This window comes from Urocitellus parryii, chromosome 4 (assembly GCF_045843805.1).
Source record: "Urocitellus parryii isolate mUroPar1 chromosome 4, mUroPar1.hap1, whole genome shotgun sequence".
NCBI lineage: Eukaryota > Metazoa > Chordata > Mammalia > Rodentia > Sciuridae > Urocitellus > Urocitellus parryii.
The window spans coordinates 172,634,450-172,646,566 of NC_135534.1; the positions used below are offsets into that span (position 1 = coordinate 172,634,450).

Below are 12,117 nucleotides of genomic sequence, written 5' to 3' on the forward strand. Positions count from 1 at the left end.
TAGATTCCATACATAAGAAAGATCATGTGGTACTTATCTTGCTGTACTGACTTATTTAACTTAACATAGTGTCCTCCAGGTCCATCCATATTGTTGCAAGTTATAAGATTTTATTTTTTCAAGTTGAATAGCATTCATTATGTATGTATATGAATACATATCACATTTTCTTTCTCCATTCATCCATTGATGGGTACTTTGACTGATTCCATATTGTGGCTAATGTGAATAATGCTGCAGTAAACACAGGAGCATAGATATCTCTTGAACATACTGATTTAATTTTCTTTGGATATATTCCCAGAAATGGGATTGCTGGATCATATAGTGATCATTTTAGCTTTTTGAGGTCTCCATAAAGTTTCCCATAATGGCTATGCTAATTTACATTCCTATCAACAGTGTGCAGTGTTCCCTTTCCTCCACATCCTCACCAACACTTACCTTTCATGATGAAAGGTAAGTGTTGATGACCATTGTAACAGGTCTGGAATGGCTATCTTGTAGTTTTGATTTTAAGTTCCCTGATAATATTGTTAAGCATTTTTTCTTTTCCACAATGGCCATTTATGTGCTGCTTTTGAGAAATGCTTATTCAGGTCCTTTGCTCATTTTTTAATTACTTGGTTTTTTGTTATTGAGTTATAATTCTTTATATATTCTGGTTATTAACCACTTATCAAATGTATGGTTTGCACATATTTCCTCTTGTTCTGTAGGTTGTCTTTTTACTGTTTGCCTGGCTGCAGAAGCTTTTTAATTTTGATGCAGTCCTGTTTGTCTCTCTTAAATTTTGTTGCTTTTGCTTTGGGGTCATATAAAAAAAAATCATTGCCTAGACCAATGTCATGGAGTTTTTCCCTCTGTGTTTTCATCTATTATGATCTACAATGTCAGGTCTTATGTTGAAGTTTTTAATCCATCTCAAGTTGATTTTTATACGTGGTATGAAATAAGGGTTTAATGTCATTCTTTTTCATGTAGCTATCCTGTTTTCCCAACACCATTATTGAAGAAACTGTCTGTTTGCCATTATGTGTTCCTGTCTCCTTTGTCAGGAATCAATTGGCCATACATGAGTGGCTTCATTTCTTGGGTGTCTCTTCTTTTCCAGTGGTCTGTTTTTATGCCAGTACTATGCTATTTTGATTGCTGTAGTTTTGTAGTGTACTTTGAAGGCAGACAAGGTAATTCACTCTGTTCTCTTCTTTTTGTTCAAGGTGAATGACTATATGGAGTTTTTTTTTTTTTGATTCCCTATAAGTTTCAGACTTGTTTTCATTTCTGTGAAAAACATTGGAAATTTGATAGGAATTGCAGTGAATCTGTAGATTGCTTTGGATAGTGTGAAAGTTTTAACATTAATTGTTCCACTGAAAGAACATGGGATCTTTTCATTTTTTGATATCATCTTCAGTTCTTTCATTAGTGTTTGTTTTCAGTGTATAAGTATTTCTAAGCACTATTTTGTACCTGTTACATATAGAATGGTTTACTCCTTTTTATAGATAGTAGTATTTCTATAAATTAAAAATGAACTAATTTTTATGGTGATTTTTTTGTATCAGCTTTACTGAATTTGTTTATTATAAGTTTTTTTTAACATGGAGTTTTTAGCACTTTTCACATATAAAATCATGTTATCTGCAATTTTTTTTCTTTATAATTTAGATGCCTTTTATTTCTCTGACCTAATTGCTCTATGACTTTCAGTGCTGCATTGAATACAAATGATAAGAGTTGACATCTTTTGTCTTCTTCCTGAGAGGAAAAGCTTTCAACTTTTCCCCACTGAGTATGATGTCATCTGTGTGTTTGTCAGATATGGCCTGAATGAGGTAAATTACTTCAATCCTAATTTCTTCAGAATTTTTCTCATGAAAGAATATTGAATTTTGTCACGTTTTTTAAACCTCTAGTGAGGTGATTTTATGGCTTTTGTCCCTTTTGTTAATATAGTATATACACTAGAATATGCTGAACTATTCTGGCAACCAATGGATGTATCCTACCTACTTCAACATGAAGAGTTCTCTGAACATACTATTTGGTTTGTTAAAAATTTTTTGCATATATGCTTATGTGCCTATAATTTTCTTACAGTATCCTTGTCTGCCTTTGGTATTAGGATAATGCTAGCTAGGCTCATAAAATGAGTTTGGAAATACTTCCTTTTCAGTTTTTTGAAATTGTTGAGAAGAACTGATATTCTTTAAATGAACTTCCTTAATTTTTGTCTGAAGGAGAGTTTTGCCAGGTACAATATTCTTGGGGGTTTTTTGGTTTGGTTGATTTTGGTTTTATTTATTTTTTTCCCTTCTTTTTTCTCCCCAGCACTTTCAATTATATGTTGAAAAAAATCTGCTGCTAGCTTTAGCGGAACTCGCTTATATATGCTTTGCTTCCCTTTTACAGGCTCTTCTTTGTCTTTGACTTCTAACAGTTTAATTATAATGCCTTTGTGTTTTCTTGTTTGGACTGACTCTGATTGGAGACCTATATTTTTGTCTCTTTCCCCAGATTTGGAATTTTCTGCATTCTTTTTGAATTCTTATAACTTAAATGTTTCTTTTGATACTGTCACATAAATCCCATAAGTTTTCTTTTTGTTCATTTAATTTTTCTTTCTTCTATATATTTTCAAATAACCCATCTTCAGGTTCACAGGTGTTCCTTCTGCTGGATTGTCCTTGCTATGGACACTATTGTGCTTTTCATTCATCATGTTTTCATCTCTAGTATTTGATTTTCTAAAAAAAAAAAAATGCAACATCTTAAAATTCTCATTTTAGTCATTTATTACAGTCTTCCTGATCCCATTGAATTGTCTGTTTTCTTGAAGTTTGCCAAGCTTCCTTAAAACAGTCATTTTGAATTATTTATCAGACAGATCATAAATCTCCAATCTCGTGATGTCAGTGATTGGCTTTATTTTGTTCTTTGGTGGGGTTCTGTTTCCCTAATTGTTCTTAATCCTTATAGCCATGCCTTGGTATCTGCACATTTCAAAAAGGTCTTATTCTAGTTTTGTGGGCTGGCTTTGAGTGGGAAAGCCCTTCACTGGTTAACCCATTTAGAGATTCTGGGTAGGCTATCTGGAGTGGTCTGTGGGTGGGATTGCTACTGGAGTCCTTGGCTGATTAGCCTGGTATCTAGATCAGCAGATAGATGAGTCAGGTTGGATTCAAAGTGTGGGTCCACTGGAATAGTTCTATTCAGCAGGACTGCAAGAACTGGCCTCTGTCCACAGGAGGTAACCTGGACCTGGGGTGAGCCTTGAGCCTGAATCCTTGAGCCTGAATCACTGTAGTATGCTGACTGGCTGGAGCCCTACATCTACAGGGGTAATCCTAGAATCTGCACCACTTTTCTCAAGTAGGTCTAGATGCTGGCTCCACTGGAGCCTTGAGCCTTGGCTGGTGCCAGGACATGAGTGAGGCCTGGAATTGTGGGTACTGACCTGATGCCTAAAATCACTAGGCAGGGTTGGCATGGAAACTGGGTCCATGAGGACTGTTCTGGAACTGAGTTCACAGGGTCAGTCCTAGAGTGCAGCTTGTCCCCACTAGGGTCTGCTGGAGCCAGCCTCATGTGTAGCACTGCAGGTCAGCAGGGCTAAGACATGCAATTATGATGCTAGTCTGGTGCTAGGGCCAGCCTGACTCTGAGGTGGGCCTGGAACCAGAATGAATGGCATGGGAATTGGCCTAGAAACAGTCTACCAGACAAGCTTTGAGTCTGGGACACAGCCCTGCCCCGCACTGGGTTTTGCTTTGGCAAGCCTAGTGTTGGAGTCCAAGGCAAAGCCAGTGCTCACTTCCCTTCCCTAGCCCAAAGCTTAGGGTACCTCGCACTATGCTGCCTAAGATTGAGGGAGAAGTGGCACAGGTGAGGTAAAGCACTTCTTAACCTTTTTCAGTGCATCTGTACTTCTGTGCCACGTCTAGGTGATGTAAATATCCCACTTGGTAGCCTTAGCTCTTAGGACAGTGTTTTTGTGTGTGGACAGTTGTTCAAATGGATGTTTCTGTGGGAGGACGAGCATGGAAATTCACATTCCACTGTCCTGATCAAGTTTCATTATTTCTTGATATGTGACATTATGGTTTCAGAGTCAGTGTATTTGGGAGACACAGTGTTAGATAGGTCTTAATTATTAAAGAATTGACAGTGACAATGACAGTGTATGTTGTAGGTCACTGAGGGAAAGGGTGGCAACAAATGGTACAGAAACCTACCTGACCGTAGAATACATTCTTCAGAGAATCTCATGGCACTGTGTTCCACAGAATGCACCTGAGGAAATACTGGCTTCTGCTTTGTTATTTGAAATTCAGTTAATATAGAATCTGTTTTAAGTACAGGAATCAGTTTACTGACGTTGTTGCACAATCAGGGCTTTGAAAGATTCCATTTCAGGGTGAAAGCATCATAGTGTCAGCACCAGCTAGAACCATGGAGATAACAAGGTGGTAGAACAGGTTTATCTGAACCACCTGAAGAACTTACAGAAACACACATGGCTAGACACCCTGCTAGGACACTATATTGGGGACTGGGATTATGTCCATGAAAAAGACTCCCAGGTTGGCTCTCAAATGCAGCCTTTGATCAAGAAATCCAATGACAGCAATGACCTATTTCTTCATTCAGTACATATTAACCAAGTGCCTATTCTGTTCTCAGGTCTATGCCTGACAATGGCTTGATTCCATATAAAAGTCAAATGAGGAAATTCTAAGTTTTTGTTTCAGCTTTAGTCTGAAGAGAGGACTCTTTGCCTTCCATCTAAATTAAATGTTAAAAGCGTTTTTCTCTTCTGAATAACATTTCTAGTAGATGTTTAATATATCCTGTTGAAGTTCCTAAATAGTAATAGCGAAGAATAGTAATTACATATAAAGATCCTAATAGTGAAAAATGAAAAAATCAGCTCTCAACAAATTGTTTTAATTTTATTGTATCTAAGAATACTATTATAGTAACCATTGTTAAGCAATTAATTATTTTGTGTGTGTGTGTGTGTGTGTATATATGTGTGGTGTACTTTTCTTATATTTTAATTAAAAGCTGTCCACTAACCCTGACAGTTTGGGGTTATCCTTGCTTTACAAAGAGCCTATGTAACTGGCAAGTTTACTTGACTACTTGCCAGCACTACTGCTGAAATGGAAAGTAAAGCTGCTGTAATGTGTTATCCTATTAATCTCCAGGGTTCATCTGGGTAATTTCCAAATAGCCTTCAGATATAAATATGTCTTACTTGAAAAGGTCATGTCATCACATGTGCTGAACATATTACTAACCTTTTGTGCTCTCTGGAATTTTGTTTAGGTCATTTAATGGTCGTAATGAACAACAACCAACCAATCTGAATCTGTTTTGGGGTGATACTTAAATTACTATAGATCTTACCCAGAACTAAACACAAGACAAAAATAAAATAAACCCAGGCACTGTTACCATGTCTGGAAAACCCCAAACTAAGCTCTTTGAAGCATCAGCAAACCTTGCTAAAAGACACAGAAATGCTATTTGAGTACATATTCTAATTTTTTAAAGTAACAAGAACAGCAAAATTGAAGCATTTCCACAGTAGCAACCAAAGGGCTTAACTGAGGACAGATAAACCAAGTGTTAAGCATCAATCTCTATTAATGAAAAATGGCTTGAGAGATGACTATTCCAAGGGAAGAATGGCATGAGTTAAGAGAACAAATTAAATGAGCAAGTAAACAACTTCTTAGGAAGCATTGTATCCCTGATGTGCCCTCACCACTAAAAAATGGACTACTATAGAATTTTATGATTACCAACCAGGCCACACATTGCTATTAAGAAAACATGAGGATATGTAACTTGTACTTGTGTAGGTATATACTGAACCCTTGGAATCATCTACACTTAAGGTATCAGCAAAGAAGAAGCAATAAAAATGCTTTTATTTTTATAAAAAAAAATAGAAAGGCAGAAGCCAAGGGAAATTTTCAAGAAAAGAATACGATAGCCAAATGCAACAAAGAAGTCAAAAGGACTAAGAAATGGCCGTGTGATTTGGCAACCAGAGTCACTGGCAGCCTTGAAAAGAACAGCAGATTAAGGGGAAAAGCCAGTTTACAGTGGTTAAGGAAATGGGGATAAGGGTATGGAAAACCTTTCCAGCATCCCATTCATTTAGCTCAGTGTATATGGCGTTGGTACATTGTATGCATTGGCAGTGGTTCTGAAAAAGATAGAACTGAATTTGTTTTAGATTTCTTTGTTTTAATTAGTTATACATGACAGTATAATGCATTTATGCACTTTGATATACATAAATGGGATATAATTTCTCATTTTTCTGAGTGTACATATTGTAGAATCATATTGGTCATGCAGTCACATATATACATAAAATAATATCTATTTCGTTCTACTATCTTTGCTATCCCACATCCCCGTCTCTTCCCTCCCTTCCCTTCCCTCTACCTAATCTAAGGTAATGCTATTCTTCTCTAGTGCCCCCCACCTTATTGTGAATTAGCATCTGCATATTTGAGAAAACATTTGACCTTTGGTTTTTCAGGATTGGCTTATGTTGCTTAGCATGATATTCTCCAACTCCATCCATTTACTGTAAATGCCATAATTTCATACTTCTTTAAAGTTGAGTAATAGTCTATTGAATATATATATCACATTTTCTTTATCCATTCATCAATTGAAGGACACCTAGGTTGGTTCCATAGGTTAGCTATTGTGAATTGAGCTGCTATAAACACTGATGTGGCTGCATCACTGTAGTATGCTGATTTTCAGTCCTTTGGGTGTAGACTGAGGAGTGGGATAGCTGGGTCAAATGGTGGTTCTATTCCAAGTTTTCTGAGGAATCTCCATACTGCTTTCCATAGTGGTTGTGCCCATTTGCAGTCCCACCAGCAATGTATGAGAATTCACTCACATGTGTTTTGCATATATGATGTAGTACAAACTGTTCAAAACCAACAGAAGGTGAAGTTAACTGAGAGTGAGCAATACAGTATAAGCCTTGTGTAAAATACCTTCATAGAGGCACAAGCAATAGGTGATTACCCCACAGGGTTAATTTCTTCACTCACCATTACCTGTAGCTAAAGACTCAGGCCCTGAAGTCATTTGGATATTCTGCAGCATCAAACTGTATCTTCTCAAAATGAAAATCTTTCCACTTTGAGTACTGTGTTTGAACTCCAGTTGCAATATCTTCCACTACAAAACTTTCAATTTTTATGACTGGAATCTCAAATTCCTTATACTTCACGTGGATTCCCCAGTCATGTCTGCAGTTCTCTTTGGCACAGAATATCTTTGCTTTCTTCTCAAAACCCCCATAGCTCTTCGGTCTGGGGTGTGGTTCCCTCACAAAGCGTTCCTTAAAATCATCTCCAACCACAGTGTAATGGCATGTCTAAGATGAATAGTTGGAACAATATAGAAAATGTTAGAAACAATCCATAATTGTGATTTAAGATAAAATACTCCACAATAATCTGAGATGAAGAACAGATGGAATCCCACTTATTTCACAGTTTGGAAAAGGAATCACCTGAAGGCCACATTAGGCCTCAAATTAAGTGCTACTGGGTACCTCATGAAAAGGAAGATTAAGAAATTTCCAGGAAACTTACCCCCTAAAAGTTCATATTCTGAGTTCAGAAACAAAAGACATAGTTGTTGAAGATCTGTGGAGTGTTAAATTGGTCCATGAAAGGACAGACACAATCCGAAGGACACATGGAACAACAACAAAGGATCAGTGTGCCCCAGAGAACACCATGGACAGTATGTCCATCGGCCACTCATACAGTCAGCTTTACAATAAACTGCACAGAAACAAATGCAACTCCAACATCTAGCCTTCCAGGAATACAAACTCTAAAATGGCCATTGTCAAGAAAAAAAAAAAATCACACAAAAAAATTGAAGCTAAAAGGACCTTTTACAGCTAAAGAAAGGCAGGGGAACTTAGTATCACTCATAATATGCTTCTCGCCCAAATAGTTGGGCTGATGAGGTTTAGTTTTCTGAAGACCAAAAGGAACTCTCAAGTAATAACTCATCACCTGACTAGCCCAGCCACTCGACCTGCTCTCCATCAACGGCAAGTTACACTCAATGTTTGTCTTTGGAGATTTTTTAAAAAATTACTTTTATATATATTTTTAGTTGTTGATGTACCTTTATTTTATTCACTTATTTATATACTGTGCTGAGATTCGAACCCATGTGCCTCACACATGCTTGGCAAGTGCTCTACCACTGAGTCACAACCCCAGCCCTGTCTTTGGAGATTTTTCTAATCCCTTATTTATAAGGAAAAAAACAACAATAAAAAAACAGAAGGTCGACTTGCAAGTGTCACATTCGAAAAGGAACATTTTGTTTTCATTGGAAAAGTGTTCCATATCCCATAAAGTTTAGAAAATAAAATCGTAGGAATAGTCACGGAACCTCATCATCAGAATATAACATTTTGGCATATTTCTTTTAATATCGTTTACAAAGGTACCCGCCCCCCATGGTATTATTGTTTCATGCAACTATAAGAATAGCATATTGGGCTAGGGTTGTAGCTCAGTGGTACAGCATTTGCCTAGCGTGTGTGAAGTAAAGGGTTCAATTCTCAGCACCACATATAAATAAAGATCCACTGACAACTAAAAACAGATTTTTTTAAATAGCATATTTATAGTTTTGTATCCAGTTTATTTTTTCCACTTTTATTATACTACATTAAGCTTCATAATCATATTTTTAAATAAAATTCTACTTTGGGATAATTTTAGACTTAGAGAAAAGTTGCAAGAAAATTCTTTGTATACCTTTGACCCAGTTTCCCTAAATGCTAACATATTACAAACCATAAAACTAAGAAACTAATATCTGTATATTGCTATTAGCTAAACTACAGATTTTCTACTAAAATTCTTTATTCTAGGATCTACTTGAGACTACACTGCATTTAGCACAACCATTATTCTGAAGAGCTTCATAATATTTAAAAGATAGTAATTTTTACCTTGACACACAACAACTGTATTTATGGGGCACAGTGAGATAATTCAACACATGAGTACAATGTATAATTGTCAAATTAGGGTAATTTGCATTTTCATCTCCTTAAAACATGTATCATTGCTTTGTTGTAAAAAAGATTTATGAAATATTTAATAAATTGTTGTCCACTATAGCCACCCTACTATACTGCAGAACAACAGAATGTATGTATTCTTCCTGACTATACTTTGCACCTGTTATCTAGCCTCTTCTGCTCCTCCTCACTACCCTTCCTAGCCCACAATGACCACTAGTCTCTCTACTATATCAACGGTTATAGCTACCACATGAGCAAGATGTTGTATTTTTTAATACATGAACCATAGCAGAAAAAAATAGTAATCTTAACATAAATATTTCATCAAGTTTTAACTTATGCTAAAAATCAACCAGGTGCTCTTATAAAAGGCTGCTTACCTCTACCACGCGTACATCAGCCGTGTAACATGCCAAGGTTTTGCACTTTCCACAGAGCAGTTTTTTAGTTTTCTTATCAGGGACAGGTTTTGATTTGGGTTGACTATCTCTGATGAATTTATCATGTATCTGTATACTGTGAACCTATGTGCCAAAAAAAGAGCCTCATAAACATAGTCTAAGTATAATGAACATATGTGTAAATAAAAGCACACGTAAGTACATATATAATCATTCATATACACCCATTAATAGACAATATCTACTTATATTGCTTTGTTTATAAATATCACATGGATATGTTTATTGGCTCTCTTGACTGTTAGTCAATGTTTGTGGCCTTCAATTAGTCTTTCAATTTCTTCTTCAAAGTTGCCATAAAAGGACTAAATATATTCATGAAATAGTCATGTGAACCACGTTTCACACTTTAGTGACTGGCAAAATTTTAGAAATCCATTCAGATACATAAATTAAACTATACTAAAAAGCTATAGTAACAAAACAGCATCGTATTGGCACCAAAATAGACAGGTAGACCAATGGTACAGAATAGAAGACACGGAAACAAACTCACATAAATACAATTATACTAGCCAAAAACACACATTGGGGAAAAGATAGCCTCTTAAACAAATGGTGCTGGGAAAACTGGAAATCCATATGCACCAAAATGAAAATAAACCCCTATCTCTCACCATACAAAAAATTCAACTCAAAGTGGATCAAGACCCTAGAAATTAGACCAGAGACCCTGTGCCTAATAGAGGAGAAAGTAGGCCCAAATCTTCATCACATCGATATAGGCCCTGACTTCCTTAACAAGACTTCTAGAGCACAATAAATAAAATCAAGAATTTAGAAATGGGATGGACTCAAATTTAAAAGCTTCTTCTCAGCAAAAGAAACAATGATGTGAAGAGAGAGCCTACATTTTGGGAGCAAATTTTTGCCACTCACAAGTCAGAGCTCTAACCTCCAGGATATATAAAGAACTCAAAAAACTTAACACCAAAAAAACAAACAATCTATATTTCTGGAAAATATATTAATAAATGGGCTAAGGAGCTGGACAGACACTTCTCAGAATATGATATACATTCAATCAACAAATATGTGAAAAATTGTTCAACATCTCTAGTAATTAGAAAAATGCAAATCAAAACTAAGATTTCATCTCACTCTAGTCAGAATGGCAGTTATCAAAAATACAGACAACAATAAGTGTTGATGAGGATGAGAGGGAAAAGGCACACTCATTGCTGGTAGGACTGCAAACTGGTGTAACCAATATGGAAAGCAGAATGGAGGTTCCTTAGAAAACTTGGAATGGAACCACCGTTTAACCCAGCTATCCCACTCCAAAGGACTTAAAATTAGCATAGTATAGTAATGCACCACATCAATGTTTATAGCATCTCAATTCACATAGATACACTGTAGAAGCAACCTAGATGCCCTTCAATAGATGAATAGATAATGAAACTGTGGTATATATACACAATGGAATTAAAAGAGAATAAAAGTATGGCATTTGCAGGTAAATGTATGGAGTTGGAGAGTATCATGCTAAGTGAAGTAAGCCAATCTCAAAAAACCAAAGAATGTTCTCTCTGATTAGTTGATGCTGATCCATAACGGGTGAGGGGGATATGGAAAAAGAAGAGGCAAAGGAGAGGGAGGGTTGGAGAGGGATATAAATATAAACTCTCTTCTTAAGCATTCAATTGTTTTTTAAATTCACTTATAACTGATGACATTTAATCTAAAAACAGAACTTCAGGTATTTTAATCTCATTGACCCTAAAATATAACAGATTTAGCTGGGTATGTAGTTCTGTAGTGGAACACTTTCCCTAGCATGTACAAAACCCCAGGTTCAAATCCCAACACCACAAACAAAACAGAACAAAACAAAACCCAGTAAATTTAATGTTCACTGTGGAACAAAAACAAACTTACTATTCTAACACAAAATTCTGAACAATATGATAAAAGGTACAAACCCTGTTCATGTTTTCTGTTATTTATGGTCAGATGAAAATTTGACTTACTTTTTTTTCAAATTCCGTTTTATCCCATGTTTGAAGTTTTGAAATGGAGTCATTCATCATTTCTTCCTTATACATGTTTATATTTTCTTTTTCAATTACATCAGCATTACTAGTCAGAAGGTAGCATTTGCTACCTCTTGCTCTTCCTCTGCCTATTGGAAAATAAATATTTTATTTGGTGTTTTTGACTTAAAACTCATATATCATGAGAACACAAAAACAAAAGGACAGAGATATTCCTAAAATTTCAACTTTGGTTCACTGAATCCTGCTTTCACCTGCATGTTAAACACATGGATAAACCAGGAGCCTACCTCAGGCTAGCTCTCTTAGGGTCTCCAATGGTACAGTGTGATTGTATAGCCTTATTATCAGAAATGCCACTTTAAAGATAATTCAACATGAACCCTTCGTATGACTCTGAGCATGATTCTAAGATGATAATGAATAGGTCCTTCCTCAAGAGCCTTTTAGGCAATGACATGTTCACAATCACCAGAACGAAGATAGACATAGAGGGCTGTGGGCATTCAAAGATCTTATTCTAGCTGGGGGACTTAGGGACAGGTAA

At 36.1% G+C, this 12,117-nt stretch overlaps 1 protein-coding gene across 1 annotated transcript in view; it reads right to left on the reverse strand.

The window, feature by feature from the left end:
* Positions 1 to 6,129: 6,129 nt before the first annotated feature.
* Positions 6,130 to 12,117, reverse strand: part of Rigi (RNA sensor RIG-I) — a 64,209-nt gene continuing 58,221 nt past the window's right edge. The window contains exons 16-18 of the mRNA XM_077797892.1: positions 11,547 to 11,698; positions 9,493 to 9,636; positions 6,130 to 7,426 (exon numbers count right to left, since the gene is read on the reverse strand). Coding sequence (XP_077654018.1) covers positions 7,118 to 7,426; positions 9,493 to 9,636; positions 11,547 to 11,698 — 605 coding nt within the window. The 3' untranslated portion in view covers positions 6,130 to 7,117. The remainder of the gene's footprint in view (positions 7,427 to 9,492; positions 9,637 to 11,546; positions 11,699 to 12,117) is intronic.